Genomic DNA, 16,968 nt, shown 5'->3' with positions numbered 1-16,968 from the left:
TGTCCCGTGGCAGAAGAAGAGGAAAGTTGTCCAGAAGTTGAAATGATTGCTTCTGTTATGGATTTTGTTTCCCAAGAATTTTCTATCATCTTAGAGGAAGAATGGAAGAAATGCGTGATTGCTGATAAAAGTTGGAGTGTACTTAGAGGTTTTATCCTCAATGGATGGCCTAAGGATAAGTTTGTTCCAGTTGAGGTCAAATCTTTTTCACAAGTATCCACTGAGCTGGTAGTTGAAGGTGATTTAATCTTCAAGGATGGAAAATGTGTTCCCCCTGAATCCATGTGTGACATTATTCTTAAGCTTGCCAATGAGGGACATCCTGGCATTTCGTCCATGAAAAAGTTAATAAGATCTAGTCTTTGGGGGACAGGTATGGACAAGATGGTGGACAGGACTGTGAGGGAATGTTCTGAATGTGTTAATAGTGATAAGATGTTAAAGTCTTTTCCTGCACCATTGAAACCAGTACCATGGCCAAAATGTCCTTGGCAAAAAAATTGTGTTTGATGTTTCTGGTCCATTTCATTCTTTACCTCAAGAGACTCGCTATGCATTGGTGATCGTTGATTACCACTCTAAGTGGCGTGAAGTTAAGTTTGACACTAATCAGACTATTATTGAGTTTTTCAGATAAATATTTGCTAGAGACGGTAGTCCAGAAGTTCTCATAACTGATAATGGTGTGCAGTTGAAATTCCATGATATGGAGAGTTTTTTGAAGTTGTATAACATTAAACATTATACCACTGCACTCTATGAACCACAAGGGAATGGTCAGGTTGAAAGGTTCACCCGTGTGCTTAAGGATGGTGTGGAAATAGCTAGGAAATCAGGTAAAGAATGGAAAGTTGTTCTGAGAGAAAGACTTTGGATATATCGAATTACTTCCCATTCTACTACAGATCTTAGCCTGTTACGCCTTTTGAGAGGGAGGGAACCAGCATCTAAACTTTGCCCCTGGTGGATCAAGAAAGTGTCAGAAGATCTTGTAAGTAATGATTTGCAACAAGTTTCTTTTAAAGTTCAACAAAGGCAAGAAAAAATGAAAGAGTGTTATGATGCGAAAATTAATGTGAAAGACCCTTCTTTCGTGGTTGGGGAGTGGGTAAGGATACGTGAACCACGTTTCAATTCTAAAGGTTCTTCTAAAGTATGGGCCCCCTATTAAAGTTGTTAAAGTTAATTTCAATAGTGTTGCAACACAAGCTGGGAGAGTTTGGAATGTAAGACGGGCCGCTCAATGTCGTTTACCAATTGAGATCAATAGTAACAGGATTAGAAATCCTTGTGATCTCGAAGTTCCTACTGAATCTGAGTGTGTTGCCTCTAGGATTAAAAGTGTTAGTAGATGTGTTAAACCTCCTACTAAAATGAAGGACTATGTTTAAGTTGTTAAGGGGAGGGATGTGTTATATTCTTCCACTTATTATTTGTATTGTATCTTTAAGTATGCCTTTTAAATAATTCCAATCTTTGCTTTGCACTGTTAAGTTCTCATGTCATGCTAAGCATTCTTAATCCAACTTGGATCTCTGGAGCTTCTGACCAGAGCAGTCGTGCTGTGTTGTTCTCAAGAATACATCCTCCTTTTTGTAATTTATTGTGTCCTGTTTATCTGGATCCTACAGCCGCGCTGCCCCCTTCCATTTTTTTTAATTTAAACAATGGCCCAGGCCCTGCGGTATAGGGTCCCTGGGACACAAAAAGTATTAAGGGAAGAGGGGCCACACAGCACCCTTCCACAAAGAAGACAAAAAAGAGAAGCCGGAATCTCGCCGGAGGCCCCTCCCTCACCGCTATGCAAACGCATCTCCTGGCACATTCTGGGTTGGGGGATTAAACCCCCTTGAATCCTAAGGGTCCTTAGGGGCCAACTAGGCCACTAGATACCTACAGTAAGTCCCACACAGTGGAATTGCAGAGAGGTGTTCCGAAGCCACACCCCTTTTTACCCCACTCTGCAAACGCACCTCTTGGCGCAATGCTGGTGGGGCGATGAGGTCCTCTTGTGCCCGCGATGACAAATCTTGCCAGGAGGAAATCTAGCATGTTATTTTTTCTCACAAGGGCTTGCCAACTTACCGATGGTGAGCTGTTCGAGAAAACAATTCAACTCCGCATCACTTCGTGGTGTTTTTCGGAACTAAGCACAGAGCACGGAGTGGATAAAATTCTGCTAACTCCGCCGACAGATCTGAATTCTTCGCCCACCCCTACATGCTACCTGACGTCTGCGGGTAAACATTCAAGTGGATCCTTGATAATGTGGACTACTACAATGACACTTGTTCTGTATAAAAACAACTTGTTTTGTTTCACTGAATTTATATTTTTCTTGCACATAACCTTGCAGAAGCTTCCATATAGGGTCCTGAAGATGGCCGCCACACTTCTGTTGAGGGTATTAAGCTGGAACATGTCGATCTATTATTCACTTTAAGGCAGGTTGAATTTCCTTCTGTTCTAGCTTGGTTTTTAATCCTAGCCATTGACGCCCCATTAAAGGATTGCGTACTCTGGAGCTAGTTTTGTCCCCTTTTTCACACTTCCACTGTTGCTCTGTACCCCTCACCACACTTAGATCATCCAAGGTAATTAGTATACCTCTTTTTTTAAGACCTCCTTGAGCTCCTCCCTCTCTGTGAGGCTTTTGTTGCCTGCATCATGGCTAGATTCATGATGCGCGGGGATTACCCTATGATAAAGCAAGTCACCTTTGGGTGGATGAGGAAAACTGCCCTTTAAATGGATTACTCCACTAGTACTCAATTTTGCGTATTCTCTTGTATACCCAGGTTTTTTCTTTGTTTTGTTTCTAATCTCCTCTGGCCCGCCCTGTGTTTTCATTGTCTACTCTCCTATACCCATCTGCAGATCCAAGAGAAGACTGGCAATTTGGCAGCCACATAAACAAAACTTGGCCTTAACACTCAAAGGGGAAAAACCAAGATCCTGAAGGCTGACACGGCGAGCAGAAAGGCAGTCACTTGCATTCGATGAACTGGAAGAGGTTGATGCCTTTACCTACCTGGGAAGGGTCATAGACAAGCAGGGCAGGACAGACACCGACATCAAGACGAGTCGGCAAAGCAAGGGCTGCCTTCATTCAGCTAAGGAAGATCTGGAGCCCCAAGGACCTAATGCTGCAAACCAAGATCAGGCTTTTTAACACAACATAAAATCAGTCGTCTGTATGGAGCAGAAACTTGGAGGTCAACAGTGACCACCATCAAAGTCCAGACCTTCATCAACACCTGTTAGACAAAAATCCTTTAACACTGTTGGCCAAACACCATCAGCAAAAACGACCTATTGCAGCAGACTTTCCAACTCCCTGCTCATTAAGAAATCAGAAAAAGACTCTGGGGCTGGATAGGCCAACCCCTTCGCAAACCTGCATCGACACCACCAGGCAAACCCTGGCCTGGGGCCCTCGAGGGAAAGAAAAAGAGGAAGGCCAAGAAACACCTGGCGCAGAGGTCTCGAGGCAGACTGCAAGGAGATTACACTTGGAGTCAGATTGAAAGAAAAGCCCAGGATAGATACTGCTGTAGAGTCGTGGTTGATGGCCGATACCCCAGGAGGCAAGTAAGCAAAGCAGTACCAGAATTTCTATTAAACTTGTGGCACAACAGTGTGGCACCAAGTGAGTGCATGCACGCCTGCTATGCAACCCAGTTTACAAGCAGGAGTGGGCAAGAACATAGCAGACATACAAATGCTCCTTGCCACTTCTCTGACCTGCGATAAAAGACCTAGCCTGGCTTTAATCCAGACAGTGTGAGCATTGATGCAGACTCTGGACAGAGAATGAACTGCCCGCTGCAGAGGCTGTTGGCCTTGATGAAGACTTTGAGCAGAGGTCTGACTTCTAAAAGTAACAGGTGTTTGCTAGTAGCCCGGTGGCAGTGGGCTGGTCGGTAAACGCTTGGCGAGTTCGTTATTATTTCCCGTACTCCACCCCCGCTGACTATGAGCTTAGGCGATGCTATGTCTGCATTTGTATTTTTACTGTCACTAACTTGTTTTTAAAGGTTGTGCAGGTTCTTACCTCATTCGGGTTTCAGAGGTGGGTTGCCAGGTCGGGTTGGCGCGTTTGCGGGCTCCCAGCGGCAGCGGGCGCCATCTTTGGTTGGGCTTCCTTCCATCCTAGCCCTGCCCCTCCTCCACCGCTCCGCCCCTACTTAGGAGCCAGGACTCGTTCTCCCTTGTGTTTGCTAGTAGCCCGGTGGCAGTGGGCTGGTCGGTAAATGCTTGGCGAGTTCGTTATTATTTCCCGTACTCCACCCCCGCTGACTATGAGCTTAGGCGATGCTATGTCTGCATTTGTATTTTTACTGTCACTAACTTGTTTTTAAAGGTTGTGCAGGTTCTTACCTCATTCGGGTTTCAGAGGTGGGTTGCCAGGTCGGGTTGGCGCGTTTGCGGGCTCCCAGCGGCAGCGGGCGCCATCTTTGGTTGGGCTGCCTTCCATCCTAGCCCTGCCCCTCCTCCACCGCTCCGCCCCTACTTAATCGAGCAGTATGTGTCAGCGCAGCGGACGAGCGCAGCGGGCGCGACAAAGGCATGCCGGAGTTGCGCCTGAGTTAAGCCCATCTGCGCCCGTCCGCGGCCGACTGGGGCTAGGGGCACGAGATACTGCCCGTTTAATTATGTATTCGCCTGCCCTACTTTACTCTTATTGGACCCCTGGAGCTGTCGACCCCTCAGTAACTACTTACTTGAGACAGCTTGGTTTATTTACACCCCCTCCTCACCGTCCCCCCATCATTTCTTCACATTTAGCTCCTTCGCCTATTATACTTTCTACCACTCCCTTGCCCCCATTAGCCCCTCCCACCCCACTTTGCAACACCTCAGTTACGCTCCTAAACACTAGGTCTGCGGTCAATCATCAGTACGAGCTATTTGATTACATTGACACTCATGCACCAGACCTCTTGTTTTTAACTGAGACCTGGTTCAAGGCCGACTCTTTACCCAACGTGTTAGCAGCACTGCCCCCTTCATACTCTGTCATTCGAGTAGACCGACCAGAGGGCAAACGGGGCGGTGGAGTGGCCTTAATAGCCCAGACTGATTTCAGTTTTCAGACTCTCCCTTCCCCACCCATTCCGGATGTAGACTACCTTGTAGCTCGTTCGACTCTTCATCGGACACCACTCACTGTTGTTTTAATTTATCACCCTCCCCAACCTACCCCGTCCTTCCTCCCAAGCATTCAGGCTCTCCTGGCCACCTTGGTGATCAACAACTCATCAGTAGTAGTCCTAGGGGACCTAAACTACTGGCCCGACGAACCTGCTGAGAGCGTTCAATCTAAAGAATTCACGGATCTTATGACCTCTTTGAATTTTTTACGGCTCACTCAAAACCCCACGCACATACACGGCCACATGTTGGATCAAATTTGGGCATCAAATATTCCATCAACATCCCCTATAATACTTCCGTGTTCCTGGTCAGATCACTTTATTATTTCCTTCTCCCTTGCACTGACCGTGATGGCCAAACCCCCACTCCCCAAAAATATCTGGGTCAGGAAATGGGGTAAAACTGACATGCCCTCTTTTTGCTCAACTCTGGCCAAAACCAGTCCTGACCTCGCAGATCTCGCCGCTACCTCCCAATTGGCCGTCATTAACAACTGGCTGACTCGGGCGGGTGACGAGTTCGCCCCTCTGAGGCGGCTTACAGTTAAGCGGGCCCATGCAGCCAACCGATGGTTCACTTCAGACCTAAAGTAAAGAAATTGGCTGCAAGGAGAGCCGAGCGAGCTTGGAGGAAAACTTACAGTTCTGAGCTAAAGACAATCTGTCTGTTTTAAAAACTTATAAAAAGGGCATCGTTGAAGCTAAAACCGATTTCTATACTCGCAGGATAATGGCAGCTGAGTCCTGCTCAAAGGAAATCTTTTCCACGGTCCACGAACTGGCATTATCCAGTAGAACTACGGCTACCATTCCTCCCTCTCAGTCCCTCTGTGACTCACTCAAGTTTTTTATTGATAAAGTGGTCAAAATCAAGCTTAACATTCCCCCACCTTCCCTTACATTTGTCAACCTTTCCCCCCCGCCCACGCCCCCTAAACTCAATCTTATTCCCTTGCTAACTACTGACACACTTCTCCCATTACTTTGTCGAGTTAAATCGGGTTCTCCCCTAGACTTTGCTCCAGCCCATATTCTTAGGGAAATTTATTCAACCTGTCCTATTCCACCTTTGACCCTTCTCAATGACTCGCTAAGCAAGGGAACTGTTCCCAGTTTACATAAATCAGCAGTTGTAATACCCATTATTAAAAAACCTGACGCCGACCCATCCTCCCCTTCTAATTATCGCCCCATTTCCCTTTTGCCTTACTTAGCAAAAGTTCTGGAAACTCATGTCACAACCACTTTAAGCACTCATGTAGAAACTAATCACTGCCTCTCCCCCTGTCAAGCTGGCTTTCGCCCCTTGCACTCCACCGAGAAGGTGGTGATCTCGGTAATGGACGAGCTGCGTGAAGGAATTGACACCAACTCTCCTCAAGCCCTGATCTTACTAGACCTGTCCGCCGCTTTTGACACGGTGGACCACTCCATCCTTCTTAACCGTGTCAGGGCGGCGGGCATAGAAGGCTTGGCCTTCTCGTGGATTGAGTCCTTCCTGACAGGGAGGGCCCAAGCCGTCCACTTGGCCGATTTCACCGCTTTCTCTCATAAGGTGGAGTGTGGGGTTCCTCAGGGCTCATCACTCTCCCCCCTCCTATTTAATTTATACATCTACCCCCTCATTTTTTCGTTACAGCAGATGGAGGTCACGGTGTTCAATTACGCCGATGACCTCCAGCTAATTTTTAATCTTTCAAATTCCTCCTTATCTGCCCTTAATGTCCGAACAGTTATGACATTTATCCAGGATTGGATGAACTGCAACCACCTCAAACTCAATCCGGACAAGACCGAGTTAGTCTTGACCGGAGGTGGTTGCAGTCCGTGGGCCCCTTCTCACTGGCCCTTGTCACTTGGTGTCCCCCCTCTCCCTGTCCCTAAAGTTAAAACGCTCGGGATTCTTCTAAACTCGCAACTTTCCGTTCATTCACATGTTGGATCAGTTGTTTCTGCCTGCTTCTTTTGACTAAGAGTAATCAGGAAAGTTTCCCGCTTCTTCTCCCTATCTGCCCTAAAGATCATTGTGTTGGCCATGGTATTATCACGAATTGACTATGGCAACATCATCTACGATGGGGCTCCTGCTTATGCTTTTCATCGCTTGCAACTTGTACAGAATCAAGCGGCCCGCTTGATCCACGGCCTACCCAAACACCATCGAGCCACCCCATTGCTCAAAGCATTGCACTGGCTTCCGGTGAGAGAGCGCGCCCTTTTTAAACTTGGCTGCCGCACTTTCCAGGCTAGGTCGGGAACCGCTCCTGAGTTTATATGCTCTGCCATAAAATCCTATCTTCCAGGCCGAGAACTTCGCTCCACCCATATGTCTCTTTTGGCCATTCCTCGCTTTAAGAAACAGAAATCCGGCGGAGCAAAGTTCGCTGTTCTCGCCCCGCTCTTTTGGAATTCCCTTCCTGCTGCCCTTCGTACATCTCCTTCCTATGTACAGTTTCGGAAGGACCTCAACCTTTTTATTTTTGCGCGCCTACAATGCCTAGCCTCTCACTGTCGACGGCCACTGCACCACCCAAAGCGCCATGAAACCGCATGGTATAAGTGCGCTCAATAAATGCTTTTAAATTCAAATTCAACAGAAGGTGTGAGAATTGATTCAGACTCTGGACAGAAGACTGACTTCCAGCAGCAGTGAGAGTGTGACCATTGATGCAGACCCTGGACCAAGGACTGACTGCCAGCAGCAGTCGAGAGTGTGACCATTGATGCAGACCCTGGACCAAGGACTGACTGCCAGCAGCAGTCGAGAGTGTGACCATTGATGCAGACCCTGGACCAAGGACTGACTGCCAGCAGCAGTCGAGAGTGTGACCATTGATGCAGACCCTGGACCAAGGACTGACTGCCAGCAGCAGTCGAGAGTGTGACCATTGATGCAGACCCTGGACCAAGGACTGACTGCCAGCAGCAGTCGAGAGTGTGACCATTGATGCAGACCCTGGACCAAGGACTGACTGCCAGCAGCAGTCGAGAGTGTGACCATTGATGCAGACCCTGGACCAAGGACTGACTGCCAGCAGCAGTCGAGAGTGTGACCATTGATGCAGACCCTGGACCAAGGACTGACTGCCAGCAGCAGTCGAGAGTGTGACCATTGATGCAGACCCTGGACCAAGGACTGACTGCCAGCAGCAGTCGAGAGTGTGACCATTGATGCAGACCCTGGACCAAGGACTGACTGCCAGCAGCAGTCGAGAGTGTGACCATTGATGCAGACCCTGGACCAAGGACTGACTGCCAGCAGCAGTCGAGAGTGTGACCATTGATGCAGACCCTGGACCAAGGACTGACTGCCAGCAGCAGTGAGAGTGTGACCATTGATGCAGACCCTGGACCAAGGACTGACTGCCAGCAGCAGCAGAGGGAGCACTCTGACTTATCTCTCTCTACTACTTGCGTTTTCAGTTTTATCAGCTGTTTTAAAAGGGTACATAGTGTGCATATTTGACTTGATTTTGGCAAAGTAGGCATTTTTAGGTCAAAGCCTACCAGACAGCACAGCTGTTTGGTTTGCTAACAACTTTTTGGGGACATTCTGAAATCTACCCTGGTAATACATTCCACCCTTTGCTTACCATTGGTTTTGTGTTTTGTAACTCATATTTGCTTGCTTTCTAATTGCTGATTTTATTTATTTGTTTCCGGCTGTCCAGCTTGAGTTTGTCCCTCCAGTGAAGCATAACCTATTTATTGTATTCTTCCACGAGTCTTCCACTTTCTGTAATTAGGCCTTTAAAGCTTGTTACTATCTCATCACATTTGTCATGCATTCAATGACAGAGGTCAAATGTCACGCCCTGTCTTCCGAGGGAGCTTGTTTACTTGATATGTTTGCTGTAAATGAAAGGTTTTTTTCCTAGCACACAACAACATTTAAATGTCTGTAAATGAACTGTGCAGATTTTTCAGAATGTATCAGAATTAGGAAAGCACAAATGAAGCCAATTTTTTGGTGTAATTCTGAAGTGTGGCGAAAACAAATATTTTAATACGATCAAAATAAAACAATACAGTAGGTGATGCTATTTCCACACATTATCAGTTGTGAGCTGTATACTTTTATCAATAAACCTCTATGTCTGTGCAAATGTAATGGTCATTTCAATAAAAATGTGTTGTCTGTTATGGCAGTGTGCTACCTCACCATGCATACTCCACACTACACAACTCCACCCTGCACCACATCACTGTACAGCACTCTACTCCACCTTATCCCCCTCCACTTTACACCACTCTATGACACGCCACTCCATCCTGAGACACTCTGCTCCTCTCTGCAACACTTTACTCCACTCCACTTTATCCCACCCTACTCCATGCCCCTCCACGTCACTCCACCCCACTCTACACCACTCCACTCTACACCACGTCACTCTACACCACTTCACTCTGACACGCCACTCCACTCTACGACATGCCACTCCAATCTACACCACTCCAATCTGTGACGCGCCACTCCATGCCACTGCACTGAATTCCACTCCACTCTACTGCATGACACGCCACTCTACTCTACGACATGGCACTCTTCTCTACAACACATCCCTCCACTCCACTTCCCTCCACTCTGCGCCCCTTCACTCTGTCACTCCACTCTACTCTATGCCACTCCACTCTGCCACTTTACTCCACTGTACACCATGCCACTCCCACTTCACTCTGGCACTCTTTGCCCCTCCACTCTACGAAAATATAGCCCACTCTATGCCACTCCACCATACAACATTCTATTCAATTCTATGCCACTTGATGAAACTGTGCACAACTCTCTCTACGCCACTTCAAACCCTGTACTCCACTCTACTCTGACACACTACTCCACTCTACTCCAGTATGCTACTCTACACCACTCCACTGTATGCTGCTACACTCTAAGACACTCTGTCACGCCACCCCATTTCACTCTATTACATTCTACTCCACTCTATGCCTCTCCACACCACTTAACCCCACTCTACGCCACACCACTCTCACACTCCACTTTATGCCACTCCACTCTACAATAATCTACTCCACTTTAATCTACAACATTCTACTCCACTCTACACAACTCACTTTATGCCACTTTACTGCAATCTACCTTACTCCGCTCTACTCACAAAAACCTTTCTCCACTCCACTCTGACAGCCTGCACCACTGTATGCCACATAAGTATACTCCACTGTGCACAACATCCTCTATGCCACTCCACGACACTTTACTCCAGTTTACTTCACTTTCTGTCACTCCCTTCGACTCTACTCGACACCACTCTACGCCCGTCCACTCTGTAATGGTAGTAAGAAGGCCACCATCTGCTATATAATGCAGCCAAAAGTCCTCCAGACGTCGTAGAGAAGACTTCAACAATAACAGCCCGGCACACTTCTCATACCTGCTCGCATAAGACATGTGGCAGAGAGCAGCGTTTATGTAGTAAAGTCACTGCAGTTAGCTGCAGGTTAGAGTCTAATGGATTTATTTCTCTTGCCTTGTCTCCACAGTGCAGTCTCCCTGGTCTTGGAGATGAATCACATTTTGTTGAAAATTAAGGGGAGGCCAACCCCCCCCTAGTTGACACCCCTGCCCTGCTGGGCACTTACTCTTACACAGCAGTCAAGGCTGTGCCCCCAGTGCGCGAGGAGTTCTCTCACCTTCCTTCTGCTTGTGTTTCAGGTTCATGTTGGTGCCATTGGAGAGAAGAGGATTGTTGGATACTTGAACTGCACCCACCTGCACGCGCCAGAAGGTAGGAGGCATGTCTGCGGAATTGAAGCATGACTAGTGTTAAATTATTTCTACCTTAATGACATCTTAGTGGTACCTTATGCTACAGTAGAGGCCAGCCCTGCGGACGAGAGGTCCATAGTCATGTAATGTAAATAATATTTATAGGGCTCAACAGATACGTAAAAGGTGTTGCCAGGGGTGCAGTGCCCAGCAGCCAACACTGCTCGAAGGTCAACATGCCAGAGTCTAGCGCCAAGGGTCCGGGGTCCAGGGGGGCAAGGGTCCAGCACGAGGGTCCAGCGCCCAGGGTCCAGTGCCCAGGGGGGCAAGGGTCCAGCGCCCAGGGTCCAGTGCCCAGGGTCCAGCGGGGCAAGGGTCCAGCGCCCAGGGTCCAGGGGAGCAAGGGTCCAGCACCCAGGGACCAGGGGGGCAAGGGTCCAGTACCCAGGGTCCAGGGGGTCAAGGATCCAGGGTCCAGTGCCCAGGGGGGCAAGGGTCCAGGGTCCAGTGCCCAGGGTCCAGGGGGGCAAGGGTCCAGTGCCCAGGGTCCAGCACCCAGGGTCCAGGGGAGCAAGGGTCCAGCACCCAGGGTCCAGGGGGGCAATGGTCCAGCACCCAGGGTCCAGGAGGGCAAGGGTCCAGCACCCAGGGTACAGTGCCTAAGGTCCAGCGCCCAGGGTCCAGGAGGGCAAGGGTCTAGCGCCCAGGGGCCAGCGCCTGGGGTCCAGGACCAAGGATCCAGTGCCCAAGGTCCAGACCCCAGGGTCCAGCAGCCAGCGCTCAGTGTTCAGGGGGGCCAGGGTTTAGTGCCTAGCAGCCAACACTGCTCGGAGGTGAGTGAACACGCCAGTCAGTGCCCAGGGTCCAGAACTGAAAACCACTGAAAAGCTTTCATAGATTGAGTCGTGCTCGGAGGCTGTCCTTGGAGTGACTCCTCCTTGTTGCAAGAGAGACACATTATCAAGGAAACCTAGACCTGTGGAATGTGAAAATACTGCGCCGGTTCATTGACTGCAGCTTGTGTTCCCTGCCCTTGGTCAGCATAGGTCGATTAAAGTCTGCGCAGGAACCTTGAGCGTTTTGTTTAGACCATGAACAGTGGCAAATGTAACTAAGTAATTACACACCCCTAGTAATGAGACCTCAAAAAAGGGTAAACAGCCTTTGTGGGAGTGTCTGTAACTCTTATCGCCAGAAGTGTGGAGGTGAGTGTCTTGGTAGTCAGAGGTGAGTGTGTGTTGGAAGGGGCGATCTCAGGGGGGTGCAGAACACGTTCCTGACCACCCCGTGACCCACCTCTCCCAGAACCAGGCCGAGCACTGGCGGGGAGGCCCTTTCAGGGAAGGGTCTCGTACCTAGGATCGCACGCGTTGAGCTTGCACTACTTGACAAAGGGACACCACACAGTAGGTTTTTAGTAGAATGGATCTCTTTATCTCAAGATTCTCTGGACCTTTATGATCCGTAATGTAGCCTTTGGTCAATACAACAAGTGTTCGTAATATCTTGATAAGGGGTTGGGGTAGCGGGACAGCCTCTAGGTTCAGGGTCGAGGCCGAGTATCCTTCGCGCAGCTCTCTATCCTTGAGCCGGGGGATACGGTACGGTCGTGGGTCCAGCCGGACCAGTGTACTCTCGAGCCGCGATTCACTCGGCAGGGCTCAGCCGGTCGTAGGGTTAGGGGAGCCGCGAGTCTCTCAGCAGGGCTCAGGTGTTGTCAGTGTTCCGGGGAGCCGCGACGACGTCAGCAGGGCTCAGAAAGGGGTCTCTGCCAAGCGGGAGCCGCGACGAAGTCAGCAGGGCTCGTTCGGTTTCCAAGGGCCGGGTAGCGTTCTTCCTCTTTAGATTCGTCGAGCCGCGACCAGGTCCGCAAGGCTCTCTTAGTTCCAGATCTTCCCTGCCCTCAGTCCCTTGAGCACCCCTTGTTATAGGCCTTCTTCTCTTTGAAGTCCGGAGTCCTCGCAGAGAGGGGTCTTGGCGCCTGGGGGCGGCGTGTTGGGATTTCCTGCCGCTCGGCCCTTTGATCCTTTCAAGTTGGATCTGGAGGGACTCCAGACACCCAGCATGCGGGGAGCCAGCTCCCCGGGGGCCCATAGGGCGATTGAAACCCTCTTCGGCAAGGAGGTCAGAGGTGTGACAGAGACTACTCCTCCCTGTCTTGCTTGGGGGGTTCTTCCTCCCTCGGCCGGGTATGGCGCGTTCAGGGTCTAGGTTTCCCGGGGGCCCCGGGCCGGCCATCGGGGACATCGGGACATGGTGGCCGGAGGTCTTTGGGTGCTACGGGGTGGGTAGGCAGGGCGGTGACACCCAGGGATCAAGGGTGGTGCATGGATTGGGCTGGGATGCTAATGGTCAGGGAGGCCCACGCCACGAGGCCGGGTCCAACCCGTGTCCCCCCCCCCAGCTGAAAGTCGGGGAGAACTACCCATCCTCTTGGGGGTTCTCTTCGCTGAGGCGGAAGAATCTGGACAGGCCGTCAGCGTTGGCGTGGTTAGTACCTGGGCGATGCTCTACGGTGAAGTCCATCCCCTGGAGGGAGATTGACCATAGCAGCAGTTTGGGGTTCTCTCCTCTCATTTGCATCAGCCACCGTAAGGGTCGATGATCTGTTTGGACTCGGAAGTGGGTTCCGAACAAGTAAGGCTGTAGCTTCTTTAGCGCCCAGACTACTGCGAAGGCCTCTCTTTCAATGGTGCTCCACCGTCGTTCCCGGGGGAGTAGCCTCGGGCTGATGAAGGCTACGGGCTGGTCTCGTTGAATTGTGATAGGACGGCCCCGATGCCATGCTCCGAAGCGTCCGTCTGGACTAAAAACTCCTTGGAGTAGTCGGGGGCTTGGAGCACGGGGGCAGTGCACATAGCGGTTTTAAGGGCGTCGAACGCCTCTTGGCAAGGGGGGGTCCACTGTACTTTCTTCGGCTGTTTCTTGGAGGTTAGCTCTGTGAGGGGGCCCACTATGCTGCCATAGCTTATAATGAACCTCCGGTAGTAGCCGGTAAGGCCCAAGAAGGCCCGGACTTCTGTCTGGGTCGTAGGGGGTTCCCAGGCCAAGATGGCGTCAATCTTGGGCTGGAGGGGAGCGACCTGCCTGCTCCCGACCTGGTGTCCCAGGTAAACCACTGACCCTTGTCCAATTTGGCATTTGCTGGCTTTGACGGTTAGGCCTGCTTGGCGCAGGGCCATCAGTACCTGTCGGAGGTGCGGGAGGTGTTCGGTCCATTGGGAGCTGAACACCGCAATGTCGTCTAGGTACGCGGCGCTGAATTCTTCCAGCCTGGCCAGGACCCTGTTGACCAGCCGCTGGAAAGTGGCCGGGGCATTTTTCATTCCAAAGGGCATGACTCGAAAGCGATAGTGCCCATCTGGGGTGGAGAAGGCGGACCGCTCCTTGGCCCCCTCAGTGAGTGCAATTTGCCAGTACCCGCAGGTCAAGTCAAAGGTGCTGAGGTAGTGAGCAACCCCGAGGCGGTCAATGAGCTCGTCTGCGCGGGGAATAGGGTGAGCGTTGGCTCGGGTGACCGCATTGAGCCCCCGGTAGTCCACGCAGAACCTTAGTTTGGGGGACGACACCAGGGGCCGCTGCTTTCGGAACCAGTACCACGGGGCTGGCCCATGGGCTGTCGGAGGGTTCGACCACCCCTAGGGCTAGCATCTTAGCTACTTCGGCCTGGATGCAGGTCCGGACCCGGTAGGCTCTGTGCCGTACGGGCGGGCTGTCTCCCGTGTCCACGTCATGGACACACCAGTCGGTGACCCTGGGGGTGAGGGAGAAGAGGTCTGCAAATTGCCCCAAAAGCTGGCGGCAGTCGTCGTATTGTTGGGGGGTGAGGGAGGAGGAAAGTCTCACTCCCTCTATGGAGCCATCTTTCTCTTTAGCATACAGGAGGTCCGGGAGGGGCTCGGTGTCTTCTTCTGTCCCAGCGTCGGTGGCTAGGAGCAAACTCAACTCTGTCCTCACAAAGTGAGGTTTGAGGCGGTTCGCGTGGAGGACCCGGAGGGGGTTCCTAGGGGACTGGACGTCAACTAAGTAAGTGACTTGGCTCTTCCGATCTACGACCTTGAAGGGTCCAGTCCATTTGTCTTGGAGGGCGCAGGGTTTCACCAGGGCCATCACCCAGACCTGTTGGCCCGGCTGGAACTCGACCAGAGTGGCATTCTGATAATACCAGCGCATCATCTCCTCCTGGCTCGCCTCCAGATTTGCCTCGGCGAGCTCCCGGAACTTTCGAGTCTGGTTGCGGAGCGCCAGGATGTAGCGGAATACATCTTGCAGTTGGCCTCGGGGGGCGGTCTCCCAGCCCTCCTTGACCAGGCTCAGGGGTCCCCGGATGGGGTGCCCTTAGAGCAATTCGAATGGGCTGAACCCCAGGGATTTTTGGGGGACTTCCCAGTAGGCGAACAGAAGGCAGGGGAGGAGGATGTCCCATCTGCGACAGAGGGGCTCTTCGAGGCCCATGATCATCCCCTTCAGGGTCCGGTTAAACCGTTCCACTAGACCATTGCCTTGAGGGTGGTACGGGGTGGTGAATTTGTACGATACCCCACATTGTTGCCATAAGGACCTCATGTACTTTGAGATAAAGTTAGTGCTGCGATCACTCACGACCTCGCGAGGGATCCCCACGCGGGAGAATATCCCCATCAAGGCCCGGCCTACCACGGGGGCCGTCACGGTTCGGAGGGGGATGGCTTCGGGGTAGCGGGTGGCATGGTCCACCAGTACGAGGATTAATCGGTGACCCTGGGCGGTCCTGGGATCCAGAGGTCCCACGATGTCTATCCCCACCCGCTCAAAGGGGGTACTAACGACGGGGAAGGGTTATAGGGGAGCTTTGCGCTTTCCTCCACTTTTTCCGCTGGCCTGGCACGTGGGCATGATTTACAGTGGGCCTCTACATTAGCTCGCAACTTGGGCCAATAGAAGTGGGTGACTAAGTGATGATAGGTCTTGTCTTGGCCCAAGTGTCCCGCCAGGGTCACATCATGGGCTAGGCCCAGGAGGAAGTCTCGGAAGCGCAGGGGTACTATCAGTACCCGTGCCGACCCTAGTTCGGCTGACTTCTGCTCACTGTACAGGAGGCCGTTCTCCCAATAAATCCAATGGGTTCCGGACTGGTCGCCCGCCGCCTGGGCTTCGGCCTGCTGCCGGGGTCCAATGAGGGAAGGGCAGGCGGCTTGTTCTCTGCAGAACTCCTCCCGGGAGGGGCCCCCCTCGGAGCGCCATTATGCCAACTCTGGCAGGTCACCTAGCTCGGTCATTTGCTTGGGGTCCCGATACAATGGCCCGTCGTTGGGGACGGGTTCTCCTTCTGAGAGGAGGTCGTCGGGCTCGGGTAGTCTGCCCCGGTCCTCTGGGACGGTGACTGGGCTCAGGGCTGGGGCCTCAATTCCCTCGAGGGGAGGTAGTCGGGCAGACATGGAGCGCGTAGTGGCGCACACCCATTCGGGTAGGCCCATCATTCCTAGGTGGGCCCTTTGCTCCACCTGCCCCCACATGGAGCTCTCGAGATCGTTGCCCAGGAGGCAGTCCACTGGTTGGGAGGTTCGGACGGCCACTCTCAATTTACTGGTCACTCCCCCCCATTCGAAGGGTACCAGGGCCATCCTGCAGAGGCTCTCGGAATTGTCCGAGGATATAACCGGACAGAAGACGTCGGGTAGTATCTGGTCTTCTGTGACCAGGTGACAGTGGACCGCTGTGACACTCACCCCGGCCTCGACTCGGTGCCCGTTGACCGTCACCTGCTGTCGGTACTTCTTGGTGTTGGCGGGTAGGGGGGCTCCGGGAATCATTTCTCGGTCTCCTAGAGAGACTAGGGCCATGGCTGCAGGCTCCCACTCCTCGGTGTCCTCCATCTCCTCCCCTAGGGCCACTGTGGCCATCTGTCGGGCTGGGGGAGCTGTCGCTGTGGGTCGTTGGTACATGGGACACTGGGGGTCACTGGCGTAGTGTCCAGTCTGTTGGCATCGGTAACAGGTGATCCTGACTCGGGGTCCCTGCCTCCCCGGGGGCCCCGTGCTGGCTGGAGGAGGGGCTGGAAAGTGCGGGGGTTGGCTTCTGGGGGGACTATGCTGGGGGCCTGAC

At 51.9% G+C, this 16,968-nt stretch overlaps 1 protein-coding gene across 4 annotated transcripts in view; it reads left to right on the top strand.

Moving 5' to 3' along the window:
* LOC146863596 (sphingomyelin phosphodiesterase 5-like) overlaps nt 1–16,968 on the top strand; it is a 198,214-nt gene that overhangs the window by 73,477 nt on the left and 107,769 nt on the right. For all 4 annotated transcript variants that reach the window (XR_014969041.1, XM_085627607.1, XM_085627608.1 and 1 more), the window contains one exon: nt 10,831–10,903. Coding sequence is in view for 3 of the 4 variants with exons in the window: in XM_085627607.1 (XP_085483733.1) it covers nt 10,831–10,903 (73 nt within the window). In the remaining variant the exon portion in view is untranslated. The remainder of the gene's footprint in view (nt 1–10,830; nt 10,904–16,968) is intronic.

Source organism: Triturus cristatus, chromosome 2_1 (genome assembly GCF_964204655.1).
Source record: "Triturus cristatus chromosome 2_1, aTriCri1.1, whole genome shotgun sequence".
In the NCBI taxonomy this organism is placed as follows: domain Eukaryota; kingdom Metazoa; phylum Chordata; class Amphibia; order Caudata; family Salamandridae; genus Triturus; species Triturus cristatus.
This window is presented reverse-complemented; position numbering and strand designations above follow the sequence as displayed.